This window comes from Pelecanus crispus, chromosome 11 (assembly GCF_030463565.1).
Source record: "Pelecanus crispus isolate bPelCri1 chromosome 11, bPelCri1.pri, whole genome shotgun sequence".
NCBI lineage: Eukaryota > Metazoa > Chordata > Aves > Pelecaniformes > Pelecanidae > Pelecanus > Pelecanus crispus.
Window position 1 is genome coordinate 28,955,984 of NC_134653.1, and position 18,720 is coordinate 28,974,703.

General features: G+C 39.8%; 1 protein-coding gene across 1 annotated transcript in view; it reads right to left on the bottom strand.

The window, feature by feature from the left end:
• Window positions 1–16,531, bottom strand: part of ZNRF3 (zinc and ring finger 3) — a 35,731-nt gene extending 19,200 nt beyond the window's left edge. Inside the window, exon 1 of the mRNA XM_075718989.1 lies at window positions 16,406–16,531. Within this exon, the coding sequence (XP_075575104.1) occupies window positions 16,406–16,531 (126 nt within the window). The remainder of the gene's footprint in view (window positions 1–16,405) is intronic.
• Window positions 16,532–18,720: the final 2,189 nt, after the last annotated feature.

The window sequence follows — 18,720 nt, forward strand, 5'->3', positions numbered from 1 at the left end:
AACCATAAGTGGGGAAATCAAAGTTCATTAATCACTTTTAGCTCTGCCATTTACATCAACACAGTAATGCATTACACATTTATTAAGACAGTAACTCAATACCTTCTGTTGAAAATGGCTATTGGTAGAGTCAGATTACTATTTATAAATATACTTCTTTTTTTTTTTTTTTTAAGTTAACATCCTAGATAAAACTGACAGACTAAAGGGAGAAAAAGATGCTTTAAAAGTATTGGCTGCCAATGTAAACCCACAGATATATCCTGCTGTTCTAACACTATGTTCTCACAAATGCTCTTACACGAAGAACTATGTATCTGCCTTCCTGGATTAGCTTCCTGGATTGGTTGGATTCTTCATCCAACTCTAGGAATTCTCTTCTTGGAACTTAGTGCACTGTAAATAACAATATTAATTATAACTATGGTATATGGTACATGAGGGAGTTGATTTATTCTCTGGGTTAAGAAAATTATAAAGAGGGGGAGATTGGGCAATGGTTTAGGTGGTAACCAGTACAGCTCCCAGTAAACTGCTTTTAGAAAACTATCCCAACTCTCTTCCATCAGGTGCCAGCATGTACTATTAGCTGGTCCTCCAAAATGAACGAGACAGGAAGCAGAAGAGTAAGGATCCAGTATGCAGAAGACAGTCCTGTGGATCCCAAAAGCAAAATACTGCTTTCAGTCAGAACTGAGGGAAACAGCACAGCTCCAATAGGTATAACTGTGGCTTTTTCCTCTTCCCTTCCCTTCTCCTTTTTCTTTTTTTCAATGCATCTCATGCTTTTTGGGGCAGAAAATACAGTAACTGGGTTGCTCTAACTCTGTGCAGATATTGTGGAACAGACTAGTCAAGAAAATTGATTTATACATCCTTATTCAGCTGAGAACTGAGCCAGCCTCACCAAACTTGCATTCCCTCTGTCAGTTTTTGAGGTTTTCCCCCTCAATTTCTCTATGAACTAAAAATCATTGAACTTGAGGCATATTTTCTGTTTAACGCAACCCATCAGATCCAATAATCCATGTCAGAACTCCCCACATTGTGGAGTTAGTGGTCATTAACCTGCCAAAAGGGTGGGATTATGCAAGCAGAGTGGAGACTTTTTTATAGATAATTCTTTCATCAGCTGTCTTTGGTCCTCTGAAATAAGTGGTCAGCCTCTCACATAGCATATTGGTAACGTATAAGCAACACTCAGTAGCAAGCAACTTGCATACTCCATGACTCCAAGGAACATGATTTTCAATGAAAAGGTCCAGTGTCTTGCTTTATTGCTGTGGAAAGGCAGGTCAAGAATTTCAACAATCTTGACTGCTAGGGAACAGAGCTGAAGGGATGAGGTTTCCATCTGCAATATTTCACTAAAAATATAGCAATTCAGTGGTCATGGTCTTCTCTTGAGCAGACTCAAAGTAGCAAAACCTGTTCCAATAATTTTTAGCGCTCACAAACCAAGTGATTTGCACCTGTTTTCTCCATATCAAGATCAAGTGAGACCACAAAGATGTAGACAATATTACCAGAGCTATGATACAGAAAATGCAGTACCAGGTTCTAGAATATGGGCTTTTCTAGTTGCCGTCTGCAGACTTGTCCTCATTTGATTTTGTTCTATTAGCAGAGGACAACTGTGGTGCTGAAATAAGCATCAGGAGCCTACATTATCAGGGTTTAACTTCTGCAGAGCCTCTTGAGTTTTAAGGAGTCTTCAGTTAAGTACGGACAAACCCAGGAGGTTCTATAGATGACAAAGAGACCACTGGTTCCTACATAAAATGCATGATGAATCTGTAGGTCTGGATAAGGAGATGTTGCCATTTCAGTCAGCTGAATGGCATTCTGACCCCGATGCTCTCAAAGCCCTTAACTTCTTCAGAAGTTACCCTGTTAAACTGAGCAGTGGGTATGAACTGCAACCCCATTCTATGGATGGCAGCATTAGATTTTCAGTATGTCAGAAATGGCATCACATGAAGCTAGGCAATAAAATCCAAACCTGTTTTTTGATATGATTGTGACTTCTGCTTGGGATAAAGGTTCTCTCTTCAAGCCAAGTGTAATCTCCGATCCGGACCAAGACACACACAGATTTCAGAAAATTCTTTCCACCTTGATTCCCTATCACAGCACAGCAGGCTTTCAGCACTATACTTACTACTGCAAAAACGAAAGTACTCTTCACTGGAACACTTTAGATGCTCCTCCCCATAATTGGGCACAAAAGAGACATCCCATTAAAGAGGAGGAAAAAAAAAAAAGCCAAAAAACAGCTCAGCAAAATCTGTCAGTATGTTTAAGACCACCACTATGTTGGCTGCTAAAATGTCAGCTACAGTGGATATTACTAGTCAGATGATTTTGAAAATACATCTGGAACACTATCTGCTAAAGTAAGCAAGGATGCGTGTTTCCTATTGACATTTGACTATCCATAATATATTCAGTTAGTAGCAGGTACTGTTGGGGAAAAGAAAATGTAATGTTATCTCATCAGCAGAATAATGCTAATGCTGCGCATTTCTAGCACAGACTCACAATTGTACTTGCAAATGCATGGAACATCAGCCACAGGCAAAGACACTCCAGTGAAACAGTTTGCTGCACTCTGCTTACCACTGAGAATCTTGCACAAACCCCACAGCATTATGTCAAATACACCTTTTCATTACAACTGTTAAACTGCAAAACCTCTTTTTCTTCTCAGAGCTGCAGAGAATACAGACAACAACATCTGAACAATACAGGCATCCTCTATCTCTCTCCTACACTGCTATCAGGCTCAGTCAATCACCAAAAATACCTTGCCCCTTGAACCACCACTGGAGCTAAAAAGCCAGGCCACAGGCCAGTTCTGCAGGGAGAGGAAGAAGGAGAAAAGGACATCATCTACTTTGCAAACAGCAGAAGTTACAAATTAACCAACTGATGCCTCAGCCCTGTTAATGTACAATTCCCCAGTAATTCCAGAAACTTAAGTTAAGCCAAGCATAAGCAGGATGCCATTTCAAACATTTTCTGAGGTAACAAAAAAGGAACTTCCAGATTTCTGTCTGAAATCAAAGAATATCACAACAAGATAGTCAAATGCCTGAGTATCAGACCAGCATAAAACCTGTTCCTGACTGGAATACTCAACTCAACTTCTCTGGCACTTTGGGATATGTTTTATACATGTGCCCTATACATACTGCATTATATGGCATTATGACAGTTGCTTTATCAGTTAAGAAGTATAGCAATAGAAAGTGCAAAGCAGTATTTTTAAATTTAAAAATATAATCACAATTAAAAACCAAGGTACTTCTCTGTAAAAAAATTTACAACCTTAAAAAACTATGTACTTCTAGTTTAAGAAAAATATCACTTCAGGCAGTATGTAATCACATCAACAATATATACCAATGTGATCCATACCACTCAGTACTGAGAGGCTCTCAGTTAAAAAGAGGAAGAAAAAAACAAAAAAACAAGTGTATCTCTTTTCTGGGGTTAGGGAGAAACACTGTGATCAGTTCTGAGTCTAGACCAAGTAAAAACAACATGAAAAAGCCATTTATTTCATCCTGAACACAGGAAAGCCTCCTGGTTGCAAATCTCGTGACACATTTCGGAGTCATGGGATTCCATTCCCAAAACCCTGCCCTCTGCTATCACACACCATTCTGTGGGCCAGCAGTGTTGTCACTATGAGAAGGCACAGTCACAGCGAGAAGGGTGAGCACTGGAAGACAGCACAGGAGGGGACTGAGGTCTTGACCTAGATAACATATTAACAGAGAACCTAGCACGCTCAGCAAGAAGTAGCTGGAAGCATTCATGGCAACTGATGGTGTTACACAGAAATGCTGCTACATTTTATAACACTTCAAGCTTTTTCAGGGCAACAGAATTCCTATATACAGTCACCTCCAAAATATAATGGTCACAAGATGAGTATATTTTGGAAATTATGTACTAAAGAAGCATATACTATAAAATACCACTACAGCCATCCCAGATAATTCTTAACTTTACCTTTGCACTGAAGGTGTACTGAAAGTAGATGAACTAGAAACAGTGAACTAGACCTAAGATAATTATCTAAACATACATACAAGCATGCTGTGGTGCTGAGAGAAATCATTAAAAACAGATATGGGAAGGTGTTGGAGGAGTTGTGAATTAAAGGAACTATTAACCCAGACACCACTGTAAGAAGCCACCCCTATAGTACCCAAGCTGTGTAAATAGAATGTACCAAAGTTCCTCCTATCTCAGATACACAAGGCATGTGCTCTAATAGGAAACTACCTGGAAATTATAAATTGGTATGTATATACATCAAAAAGGAAAACAAAGAATTACAAGAATTATGTCTAGCATTTAGAATGGGAGATGGCAAAACTTTCAAAAATTGTAAGTCCTGCAGGAATTCTATCCAATCTCAGTCAATTCAATGGGGATGTTCAATCCTCCTGAGAAACAAGCTTCACCTTATTGCAGAAAGTTCTTTTCAACAAAACAACAGTTTTGAGCCATGGTTCCCAACCCACAGCTTTAGGTAAATATTTAAGTATTTTAGGAAGAGGAGAAACTTCAAACAGATTCAGCCTGTGTGAAATTATGTAAAGAGTATAGAACAGGTCTGAGCCATTTACAGTAGTCTATCCAAGATATACTGACACATCTAAATTAACCAAAAATTATTTGAAAGGCTGAAGACCTTTGTGCTCATTGATATCATACTGCTATCCTCTATCTGGAAGGTAAGACAAGATATGAATATGACCACAGCCCACCAAAAGTGCTGAGAAGAAATGAAAGCAAGCATAACTAAGCATGAAAAATAAGGAGTGATTTGGGCCAATTTTGGGTATATACCTGTTTTCAAATGTAAGAAACTGTGACAGGAATAAAAATTTACTGTGTCTTCTGCTTAGTATCATCTGTTTAGCTTAGTCTCATCCTCAAGCAACTGGACTTCATCCATAGGTTGATATCTACTGTAAACAAGGACATTTCACATCACACAATCATCATCTGAGGTGATGAAACAGTATATCCAAGTCTCAACAGTGACAGAAAATGCAATGCTCTTCGCAAGGTTATTAAGAGCATGCATGCAGTATGTGAGAGTATGTTCAGATGGACATCATGTATACCAAGGTGAGTTGCCAAGCAGAAAAAATATTTCCACTTCTACACATATTAGAGTTAAAATACTGTAGCACATTCCCCTGGAGATTCTGTCCTCTCTGTCAAGGATAAGCATCTGCATCCAAGACTACAGAATATGCATGTAACCCCCAATCAGGGACTGCAATCTTCCTGAATCAACACAGGCATGTAAAATTCCCTTGGTATCCAGTAGAATACTGCTGATTCAGTGAGATCCTCCTTCTCCCTCTCCCTCTCCCTCTCCCCTAGAAGAATAAGCTTGGGTAGTAAGTTCAGTAGTAAAGAGATGCATGGTGGGCCAGTATTCCAGTTTAGCTAGCAACTTTCCATGGGCTGGCTAATATAAGATGACATGGACAGTGATCCTTGGTTTTGGATTAGATTAGTTTCAAGGTTCCAAACTGTGGTGGGCCCTTGTTGTTAGTTTGTTGATTCTTGGGGCGGGGGGGTGGGGGGAAGAAAGAGAGAAAGAGGGAGAGAAAGAAGTGGAAAAAAAGAATAAAAAAGGTGGAGGATTTTTGTTACAAAGGGAAACTGGAAACTTCTCTGCACACAAGCAGAGACATGGCTGTATTGCACAGGCCTCAGGGTAAGGATTAAAGAAAAACAAAATAGAAACCCTTCCATCTCTAATTAGGGTCTTCATTTGCCAAAGAGCCATTCCACAGCGGGAGGAATTACATTCAGGCCGTTGCTTGGATAACGTCTCCCAGCAGGTTGGCTCCTCAGAGCAGGCTACTCTGAGCCAACAATTTCTGGTTACTTGGAGGCAAGCAGCCTGCATATTGTTTTAACTGGCCTGGCTTTTGCAGCCAGTTTTGCTGAAGAACAATCTTCTATTCAGAATGCAGAGATAAAAGCTTCACTTGGTTTGAATTTGTCCCCAGTTTCTTTCTCCCTTTCTTTTTTTAAACATGGGAATTATAGGTTCTGGAGCTTGCATTATTTCTCTTGTAGACATCAATGATTTTCCCCCTCTAGCCACTTGATTCTTTGCCAGTGAGGGCTGCTGTCTGGAGTCCGGCCATTCATCAGCCCCTACCTCATCATTAACACTGTGGTGCTGGCGGTCACAGCTCATTGCTGGCGACAGGAAATCCTAACTTGCAAGAGGTTAACCACAGCCCATAAACAGCCAGGCTGGCTCATTAGTCCCTTAGAGTCAGCTGAACGGACCCTCTGGGAGTTTCAACACTGTTCATGGACTCAAGAGTCTATGCATTCTGTACTCTTCGCAAATGCCTTCCCCACCCCCCTCTTAAAAGCTCACTATTTGGATCCTTGGGGCTGAGGGTCCATCTTTTTTCCTATCCAAAGCTGACCAAGTTCTTTGAGCATTTTGAAAAATTAAATGTCTGTGATATATTCTCTTGGCTTACCAATTGAACAAAACGCCAATGGGCCAACAACTGAGACATTAATGCACTAGAATACATACATGCTTTTGATATTTTTAATAGTTTTGGTGTGCGTTTCATATCTATATTGAGCAATTCTAAGGCAACAGCTATGCAAATATTGATAATATATACCTAATCTGTTTAGAGAATTCATACCACAAATATGTCTAGCTCCAATCTTCAAGAAATAACCTGTTAGAATTGCAAATTATGTGGTCAGTGCTCCCTACATTGGCCAAAAATCCCAGTTCATACTAATTTTGAGTTCACAGTATGATCACTTGACTCATTTGGAGTTGATTCCTGGAACTTAGTACAAACATTAAATCATCATGTCATCCAAACAGGCACCTCTAGATAATATCCACCTGGCCATCATGAAGACAAAATGTTTAGAGCAGAAAAACAGCTTCTGGCAAATTATCTCAAAGGAGTATAATACAAAGCACAATTTGCGTTATATTTTCTCTTTCCTTCCTTTCAATCCCGTGAAAATAATTGCAAAACATTCCCACTTTATGTCTGCAATTTCTTATGATCCAGTATTTTCTACCACTACTGATTGTATCTGCCCATCTTTTACTCTGAATATCGGAGTCCCTCTGATGCAGCTCTGGTTACATTCCCCAGTTCTCCAATTTCTTTCAAAGCCTTCTGTCTCTTAGCGCACCAAAATTAGGCGTGTCACTCATCTGTGAAGTCCTAAATAATTCCATTCCCTGCCTCCATATCTGCTCCTTATTTTCTTCACTTTCTGATCCATTTATCTGGTTCTGCTTGCCAGCCTTCTTTTGTGCTCATTTCTGTACTCCAACATAGCTGCACTTACTTGCCCACTCACTTTTCTGCTTCAAACTCCATTTCTGTAGTTCTTCCAACATGTCTGCCATTGTGCATTTCTCCTGTTAGAGAAATAGGTAGATTCTGCATGTAAAATAAAAATATCTCTCAAGGTTTGAGAGGCTCACAAGGCACATAGAATCATGAGGGTCCAAAAACTTAAGAGACATAAAACATTTACATATGCGGTGTATGTATATATTTACATATTATTATTATTTGTATGTGGGACATATCTTAAGAAATTGTTCCTTAGTCTTTACTCAGCCTGGACTTCCATTAATTTACTGGGAGTTCTGACTGAGCAAAGACTCCAGTAACACATGTTGTGCAACAACAGCTGCTCCTTTAGCTTAAGGGGGAAGCAGCTGTGTTCCACAGTTGGTTGGAAAGGAGCGAAGATAGTGGTGGGGACTGCTAAGGACTCAGCTCTGAAAGTGGACATTTATTTAAAGTAATCAATCCAACAATAGCAAATCTAAGGAGTGCCCAGAGGGAGAAACATAAGAGACAGCCTTTCTTCATGAATAGCTGTTGCTTTTCATAATTGCCCAGCGAACACAAAAAGGAAGTTAGTAAAATAATACAATAACAGATTGCTGGCACTAGTTGCCAACGGAAAGGGCCCACCACCACCCATGAATTAAAACCTGATAGATCTACTTCTTCTGAACTGCATAACCTGATTCAGCCCTTGCTTGTCCAGTCCTTTGAGCACTACCCCCCTTTGGCTTTGAACCATCTCTTTCACATCTTTCACCATACGATCCATGCACAACATAAACCTTTCCTCTGTCTCCAGAATTTAACTGGCTTGCTTGTCAGTTCTCTTACCTGTGCTCAACCTTTCCCTTCTCTCCTCAAAGGGACTGCTGAAATTAAGGTGGAAAGTAGTCATGGAATGAGAGGATTTAAAGAGGAAAGACATGAGAAAGCTACATATGAACTGAAGACTTCAACTATAGTGATGAGACTGCTGCTTCATGTCACGTCCCCATGTTCTCTGCAGCCAAACACTCTTACATGCAATATTTCTTCCTTTTCCTTTCCCATTCAAATCCCTTTTTTAATCTGTTAAAATAGGCTGGTTGTCAGAGTATGGTCTGTGGGGGTAGGAAGAAGAGGCAAGGAGATGGGAAGCAGAAATACACTGGGCTTTTGGCAAAAGCATTTCGCTTTATGTGATTTTTTTTGTTGTTGTTCAAAAATACACACTTGTGTGTAAAATACACACACATCAGGAAGATTATGAAGACTATTTCTGTCTGTCATTATGAAAATCCAGCTTCTTCCTGAAAAGCCATTATTATCCCCTCTTCTGACTTCATCTATGCAATGTTGTTAGAACTCCAGAAATCATTATGTCTATATGCTGTAGAGGTCTGATCACACTGTTAGCACTGGGGAAGTAAGAAACAAGAATGTCAAAAGATAAATGACATAAAAAATATTTGCACAAGTAACAGCATCGCTTCAAATATAATTTTTTAAAGATGTTTTATCGTTGTTTAAAATGGACGTTAACATTTCAGGTGTCCTGGACCTTATAAATGATAATGAAGTGGGGAATAACAAGAAACAACCAGTACTGTATTACAGCGCTTATGTTCTTCTTTGGTGCTTCAGGAAAATGGTAATTCTCTCTCTGTGTCTCAATATATTCTTCAGAACAAATACGGTAAGAAAAACACATGCATGGCAGGGATTACAATTATATATACTACTTCTTTCACAGTTAACTGTAATAACTCTAAAGGCAGCGCTAAGACAACAGACCATGGAAATGAAAAATTTAAATGCAAAGTTAATGGAGACTATTAAAGAACATGACTGATTCAGAAGCTCAGAGTCTTTAACACTAGCCAGGATGCTATTTTTCCCCCTCAAAATGCATAGTCTTTTTTCATTACAAAACAATGGGATTGATAAACAATGTATTTTGTGTTTTGATCAGAGTTTTGGCATGTTTGGCATGTGCAATGTAGATCTATCCACAGCCAAAGGAGTCTAGTCTCATTCAAGAAACTTCTCTTCTGCTTCATAACAACTTCCTTCTTAACACAGAATGTCTCGGAGTTCAGAACAACCAATATTAACTTCTACTGCTGAACAACTTTTCTCAATCTGTAGTTTGACATGCATTTAGGTCAGCATTGCCATCAGAAAGAGCAGTCCCTTTACCCTCCTCCTCTTACTTGTTCCTACCTCCACTGGACACTACCCTGCCAACACAAACCTTCATGTAGCCACAAAGTGAAATAAACAAACCAACCAACAAACAAACCAACCAGCCAGCTTATAAGTCACCCATACTATTACTCTTCAGACAGACCAATTAATTTTGGCTGTAAATTTTGAGACTGCTGCCTCAAAATGAATTCCAAATGCTTTTTAGATGCTGTTTACAAAGAAGCAGCATGGGCTGACAAACAGAAGGCAACAAAGGTCCCCAAATTGTGGAACAGATACCACAAGTGGAATGTCAGCTACTTCAATGGATGTAAGAAGTTCTAAAGTGACAGTATCTTCTACTGAATGTAGCACAGGACCCATCACAGGGTGGGTTACTGAGGCTGTCACTAGCAGTTGAGAGTATCTGAACACGCAAGGTTTTGGAAACATTGATCAATGGTTTTAGGCATGTCTCATTATTTTTAGATCTTAATCTACTGCATACCTCAGTCCTAATTTCTGAAAAAGTTCAGCATGGAAGAGCGTTTGCCTAAATTCCATATGCATTTCTACAACTGAACTGAATCAATTTCTACAGGAAATTATCCAAACTGTATATAAAACTATTAATGTTATACAGAAACAAAAGGTATGCTTATATAGTCACTGCAGTTCTAATTTGTACGTATAACTGCATGCTTAACTTAGGCTGTTAATACAAAGGTGTAAGTTGATTTTGTTTAATTTGCCTTTCTTTTTTTATTACTGAAAGTAACTCCAAAAGAAAAGGATTAAAATTGACTACCCACAGGCCCTCTTGTTCCTCAAGTCTTAGAACAGATCACTCCTTATTCAGGAACTTAACTACCAACATAGCCCCATGATTTCTCGTTTGACTACCTTATAAGAATCTTTAGATTTAAACTAAATTGTTAGACAAAAGGTTAGGAATCACAGTTAGACTGTTTAATGCAGACTCAAGTTGTGATGATTTTGGCCCCAACCTAAGTAGTATAATCACAATGACGATGTGGCAAAACAAGAGCTTCTTCTAGTTAGTATCTGTGTAAATATTTTTGTAAACAAACTCTTAAAAGAGAGAAAAGAAGTGAATGGATACTGGAAGAACCGTTAGGAATTTCCTCGTATTACAGATTCTTTTGATCTGAAGAAAATGGGAAGCTGTAGTAACTAGGACATCCTCTCTTTGTTAGGTTCTACTCAGATGCACATCCTCAAATACACACATCCTATTAATACAGAAGAGTCCCTTCAGCAGTCTCTGGAAGAGAAACAAGAACAAAATCCTTCCCTGTGCACTTTCAAGTCTGCAGAAGTGGAAGAAGTGCTACTTTTAAGCAAGTCTTTGGCATTTTCTACCTATCCTGTACTGAAATTAAAAAATCCAATGGCATTGCTGGGTTGTATTTCACTGTCTTGACAGATGTCATTTGCTTCAAAAATGGCTGGGGTGGGGGAAGAGCAAGGGGGGGCTGCATGTTGGAATGTGCAGGACACATGCAGGTACTGCCGTCACAATACCATGGATGCAGGCATGCAACAGGTATTGCAGGCAACACTGCTTTTCCCTTCCTTCAGAGCAAAGTTACACTGCTGCAGCACGTGCGCCGGCAGGCAGAGGAGAAGGAGTCTCATTGTGCTGTATGCAGAGAAGGCAGGAATTCCAGGAGGGGAAAGGTTCCCTTTGAAGCACATGGCACGAAGAGCTTCCCAGTGACCATGGCAACAGCTCAGTGGGTTCCCAGCCTGAGAACCAAGTTACTACAGCCATGCCTCAAAAACAAAAAAAGTCTGAAAGAAGGAAAGAGAGAGGGGGAGGTGGGGTCGGGGGTGTGGGGGAGAGAAGTTGGAGCAGAATTAGCCTGGCAGAAACTGAGCGGCTCCCTGGTAGGCAAATCCAGCCAATAATGCTGGTCGGGTTCACGGGGTTTCCTTTTCATTTCCAAAGCTTTCTTCTTCCTCTGTCATTCCCCTTCTAGCCCTATTCAGGAGCTCATGAGATCAGTAAAACCCAGGCTTTTGCTTTGCCTGCATGCAGCATTGCCTCAAACAGGGCTGCACTGTGATCAAAGGCGATGTTAAATCACAGCTGCCACACACACCCCTTTCCCAATCAGGGTCCAGTTTTCACGGACACTCTTAACAGGAGATACATTTTTTTAAACTCTTTCATTTCCATTACACCATATAAATCTGACTAAGAAGGATGAGCAATTAAAAAATCTATATGGAAATGGACACATTAAATTCTGTACAGCTACCAATCCCATTTAGCACATGGATAAACAAGTGGAGTGAAGCTTCTGAAAACACAGACCAAGGGTTTACTAAAACCAAAACAAAAAACCCCAAACCAAACCAAAACAAAAACCCCCAAACCCCAAGACACCCCAAATCAAAAAAGACCACAACAACTAAAAACAACAATAAGAATAACACCATACATCTTTGTACCAGATTGTGCATCATGGAATTTAGCTCTACAAACAGCTTTTAAATAGTCTCTACATTCTACTTCACAATATTCCAAACTTTCCACAATATCATCTCTATTTTCTTTCTTTTCCTTTACTAGTAAACTAAACAAACCCTCACAATTTATTCCTTCATATATGCATGCATTCCACCATACAGACACAAGCAACAATCTTTTCGCTTCTACTACTATATTACTCAACACAAATGTTCACCAGTTTTAGTGAAACAAGTTTAAATTGGCTCCCTTAAAACAGGACTTAGAAATTCTTCCATGGTTTGAGTTAGTCGGAGCTTTTAAACACATTCATTTATGATAGACTTAAGCTGACAAGGTTATTCATTCCTTATGTATGTAAGAAAGATGGACAAAGTAATTGTCAGCTGAGCCAGGATAACTCTCCATGTGTATCCTCTTAGTTCATAGCAGAGATAAGGATACTCAAACTAGCTTTCTCAGTGAAAAGTGTCCAAATGAAACAGAAGTGCCCACATGTGCCATAAGCTGGAAAGGGAAGTGCATACACAGACAACTGCCCTGGCACAGTCTCTTCATTTTGCTGTAAATTGTTGAGGCAGACTTTCAATTATGCCCATGACAGTTTTAAAAGAAAGCAAGTCCTTAACTTCTCTCACCTTCTTGGCACCAACTTTATTCCTACTACCAACTCAATAGGTCAAATCGATCGAACCGCATCACCTTCCCAACATACAAGATTTGGCTTTCATTTCACAGAATGGCTTCTAATGGAATTAAGATCTAAGAATAGATACTAGAAGATCCCAATGGTAATTCCAGCATTAGGAAATAAATGGGAACTGAAAAAGGGAGATATATATGCTTCCAGCAGGAGGTGTAATTGATCACACAGTCAGACTTCATGAGACAAAGCAGAATTCCTGTGGGCTAGAAGTTCCAATGCCCTATATACCAAATTTTATGCACCCTACTACACCTTTAAGGAGGTAAGAATATTCACTTTCAGTGAAGTCTTACTATTACCCACCTGAGTCATTCATGCAGATGTCTGTGTAATAAGGGGTTGCTTTGCCATTTATCTCACTTGCATAATATCTGGGTATCAGCAATACCACCAAAGCTGAAATGCAACACTTCCTATATCCAAGAGACCAGTATGTTTCTGATATGTTGCATCAGCCGTGCATCTTGTAACATCCACATTAAAGGGCCACAAAAATGATCCGAGGGCTGGAGCACCTCTCCTACAAGGACAGGCTGAGAGAGTTGGGGTTGTTCAGCCTGGAGAAGGCTGTGAGGAGACCTTATTGCGGCCTTTCAGTGCTTAAAGAGGGCCTATAGGAAGGATGGGGACAACCTTTTTAACAAGGCCTGTTGTGACAGGACAAGGAGTAATGGATTTAAACTAAAGAAGAATAGATTTAGACTAGACATAAGAAAGAATTTTTTACAATGAGGGTGGTCAAGCACTGGAACAGGTTGCCCAGAGAAGTGGTGCAGGCCCCATCCCTAGAAACATTCCAGGTCAGGTTGGATGGGGCTCTGAGCAACCTGATCTGGTTAAAGCTGTCCCTGCTCACTGCAGGGGGGTCGGGCTACATGACCTCTAAAGGTCCCTTCCAACCCAAAGCATTCTATGATTCTATCTCCGCAATAGATGTTGCAGTTGGGCAGGCCTACTGTACAGAATTTTGGAAAAGCAAGAGCTTACCACAACTCTACGGAAAGGCAAACACAGAATCTGCCTGGAAGATCAAACAGTGCAGGGACAAGCCACCTTGGCGGCAGGATAAATCAAACTAAATGAGGAACAAACAGTAGGCTTGCACTCCTTGATTTCTTCCTTCTTCTCTAAATGGAAGAAGTTCCATTTCCCTTCCCTGTTCAAGGCCACCCCTCCCCCATCTTATTTTCTTTTCCTTTTTCATTTTCCTTTTCCCCTCTCCTTTCCTTTCCCCTTTCCGTTCCTTGCCCTTCTCCTTTCCTTGCCTTGACTTTTTTTTCTTTTCATTCCATTTTTCCACTCCTTTTCCCTCCCCTCCCTCCCCCTCTCTCCTCTCTTGTTCTCCTCTCCCTCTCCCCCTCCCTTTCTCTTTCCCTTTCATGTTTTCTTTTAAGTCAAACAGCTGCCAATCCTAAAAACAACCAGAAAAAGACACATATACACATGCAGCAGGTTTGATACTTACCCAGGCAAAACAGTTTACAGGCCAAACAGAATACTCATGTAGCCATTTGCACCAAACTGCATGGAAAATGAACTTTTCAGAGACCCAGACAATCGCAATGCAATTTGTTCCCACTGGTAAGATAACCAGGCTGACTTAATTGACAGACCTGCAAGAAGCTCATGGCTGATGCTCCTGCTGCTATCTGCACTCAACAATATTTCAAGAATTCTGAGAAGTCCTTCTAAATCAGGACGTAACTTGAGCATAGGGAAGACTGAGCAGAAGGGTTGCAGAGAAAAGATGGAGAGGAGAAACTACAGCAGCAAGCATGAAATAGGGAACAAATATTTCAGGAAGAGAAGGCAACATGAAATGGCAACATGAAAATACAGAACGAGGAGCTGCATTGCAGTTACTGAGAAGCAAGTATGGCCTAGAACCTTGGCCAGTCTTTTTTCACCTGTTAAAATTACTGCACATCAACTGATACACAGGAAACATTGTGCCCAAACTCTCTGGACACACCGTATGCAGGATGCAGGAGTCACATCACCATCATTATGCATCAAAGCAGATGCTTCAGAGCTCCTGAAGCAAAGCCAAGGTCTGCTGTTCAGCAGGCCAAGCTTCAGGAAGCTAGGATCAGCAGATACTGAGGTGTACTCATTCTAGAGATCAATGTGGCTTCAGGGACATGGGGAGTATAGAGGACATAGCGGGATTTGGGTGCATAGCAGTGGGTCAGGCAAGCAATGTCACTATGTCAGAAAATATTTCTAACATTGTGCAGGATATCTATGGTTTCCACTTTCTTCATCGATTTCACACACCTACTTTCAAGAGCCTGACAGATGGGACTGAACAGATTCCTTCCTTAAATGGCTTTCCCCAAGACTCAACTTACTCCTGGAGTTTACTTATGGATTACTATGCATCTTTCAGTACCCAATCTTCTCTAATTCCTATCCTCACAAGACGTTATCCTCAGATTTTATCCTCCTAAGAGCAAAGAAGGATCAGCTGGAATTTCTGTGAAACAAAACACAGTATTCCAAGCCAGAAAAAAAATTGTATTCAATAGAAAGGGCAGTCACTTCTTAGAAAGATGTTTCTCACCATGTACGACAAGCTAAACCTGCAGCAAATTTTAGACAAGCAGATGGTTTTCTATTTCCTTTGAAATGTGGGGATTTTAGAAGTTTTGTTTATAAATATACAGAGACAAGTTTTACCTACAAAATGTCAACCTAGGATTTCATTTTCTGCCTGATATACTACATTTCCACTGCTCACCTGAAGTCACCATACTATCCTACCAAAGTCTCAGCAACCTGAGCCAGCTGGATTTCAGGATGAATGTCAGAGATTTTATGCGTTTTCAGCTACTCAGTTACTGGTAGAACTTGTGGCCTATGCTCTTTAACACACTTCCAACTACTCCAGACTTCAAATGTCAACATACAATAACCTCAATCCTCAAAAATTCTAAGCTGAGAACAAAAAAGGACAGCTTTTTTCTGCTTTCCTTTTTAGCATATCTGGCAGCAGTAATGATATCTTACTGACTTCACCCCATAAAACAAAGGGGAATGTTTTGCAAGGAATTTAGATTCCAGAGGCCGTATTCCACAGGGAGATTCCAGCAAGATGAAAATTTTTATTTCTTTGACCAATACAATAAGATTCACTTGTTATTACAGATATCTAGCCTGCAATTAAAGCAAAGAAATCTCTTCTAGGGTTGAAGACTCCTCTTCCCCCCAAAAAGGAAGTTAATCTGTCTTCCGAGAAAATTGTACCTAAGGAAAACCAATGAAATGCTTTCATTTTGACTGCTTTTGATAAGAGGCTTCCTTTGATGGAGTTAGCATCACACTTGCAGTTCACCCTAGTTTTACTCCAATACTGCTTCTGCTAAACAGCCATTTTTGCAATAGTCTTTGTTAGGTTCCTACAGAGCTCAAAAAGGGAATGTGTGCGCTCAGCTCCCCACCACCATCTCTATCAACTGTTATGAATTATCTTTCCCTAAAGCATCTAGTGTGAAAACAGGCAAAACAGGACTATTTTGTAGAGTAAAGGGAGTTTTCTCTTGGTTTATTTCTTGCTGATTTTTCTCAGAAAGGAACTAACCCTTCCAAGAAACAGTTACATGTGGCATTTACCCCAGACTACCCCCTTACCTTTCCTAAGACAGTGAGGCATGGCTTAGGCTCCAACTCTGGCTGTTCCAGTTTCACCACTCCTACCCAGCCATATTCATATAGGTCTTCCTCATCATTGCTATTACACAGTCCGAGTGGATGCATCTGAAATAGAATCAGAAAGAAACCTTTAGCCAATCAGTAGAATTCAAAAAAACATACAGATTACTTTTGAATACCTTAGTTTATAACAAATACACATTCATTTATTAAGGTACACCAAAAAACCTGAAACGTAAGGCTGCATATATGAAGAATTCAGTAAGTTTCCGAAGCATGCAATGAGTACAAAATCTTGGAATGTTATGTGAGCTCGCTGTCATCTTTCTTATGAAAAATAATTTAAGGCTCACAATTAAATGTGATTATAAGTCCTTTTTGCAGATAGAAAATAATGAAATACAAAGCTCCACTTTGTATTGCAAACCACCTTTCCTTGCAAACTGACGGAAATAATACAAACTGTTTTGCAGAGTCACTCATAAAAACTTTACATATCATAAAATCCAGAACCAATGTTTGAGAGGCATTATTACTTTTTCTTTTTTTAATACTTGCACAATATTAACTGTCTGTCATCCTTTGGAACATGCCTATCATGTCGTTCAAAGTAAGGTACAAGGAACTTCCTAACTATTGTGGAACAGTCTCCATTTTTTTCTGAACCCAAATGAGGGGGAGGTATTAAAACTTCAGTCTCCTTTTAGATATTTGTGTTTCTTACACAAGGCAACAACACATATTTGCTTTAATTTCAGACATTGAATCTCTTCCTCCTCCTTCCAACACTATGTAGTTACTCTAATTTTATTATGGCAAGGAGCTTCCTATGCACAGATTTCTTTAACTTTGTCTTTTCCAAGTTTGCTGTCCTTCATTAGGATATCTCTGCGTATAAACTACAGTGTGAAACATTTAGCTTCTTACACTATTTACTATGTTCTCTCTGTTCTCTTTTTCTCTCAACTAAAACCTCAGAATTTTCACAGACCCTTGCCTAAGAGTTGCCCAGGCTTTAGCATATATAGAGAAAAAGTTCTTTGCAAAATAAGTCTGTACTTTATCCAGCTTCATGCCTTTCCTTATATCTCACCTTTGCCAAACTAGCTAAAGAAAACCACGAACTGGTATCAACACTACGACTGACAATTTTGTTTTCTGGTAGCTGATTATAATAGGAGAAGATTGTACTACTCAGAAATTTACATATACATCTCTCTCACTAATCCATGCAAAGTAGCACCATATAATGGTCGCTAATCCTGCCACCTCTTCTGCATCACCAGCTTATCATTTTGTCCTTTTCCCCCATGTCTTGTACCTTGACTTTCATTCTGCAAGTGATTCAATACAAGGAGAGCTATTTATATTATCTTGTGGGGCCCTGACTTTCTGAATAACTTGAGTGATTAGTGTGACATATGGGAAACATGATGGTGATCTGACACAATACGGAGGTTTTCCTACCACTCACTATTTTTCAAGATTCTTCACCAATCCACCTGTATTTTGAGAAAAAAACAGGCCACTGCAATACTGGGCAGACGGAGTAGAATCCTCTGCCCAACTCTTAATTCCTACTTCCTCTGTTTTTGTTATGAGTTATTTTACGCACTGCTGAGCTGTCTACAGTCTCACATGGATGAGCAGTTCAGCTTACTCTGTTTAAAAGCTTGGGACAGGTACTATCACTGGAAGATGAACCACTCCTTAAACTCAGCATCTGATGGATGAACTATTCAGCACAGACATAAAACCAGGGGAGTCAGGCAGAGAGTGCTCTCTCCAAAATTGCCAGGGCATATATTCCAACATAATTAACCCCAAAAGGAGTCCATGGGATCCTTTAAGCAAACACAAAGCTTTAATCTATATTAAATATCTAAAGAAACAGAGAACCATTCCCTTGATGTAATTCCCTTGACATACAGGGTATCAATTGAGCTTTGAAACCATAACCCATATCTAAGAAGTTTCTAGTTCAAAATCCTTGAAATGTGCTGGGGCACTTTCCACATGCCTGAAAGGGCAAAACTGAAACCACAACTCAGGTGCTTTTATCCAAGGTTACAAAATCTGTATACATTGCTGAGTGTTTAAAATAACTTCAAAAAGAGCCGCACAAATTTTAAGTGGGTTAGTGTTACAGAGCAGACAAACAGTAAACCAACAGAGGAGGAACATTTTACTCTGTAACTCTATCACCTCAAAAAAGTCCTGATGATTAAAAGAAAATTTCCACCCCTTTGTCCTTTCTTTTCTGTCTGCCAGGATAAGGCATTATAGTGTTACAA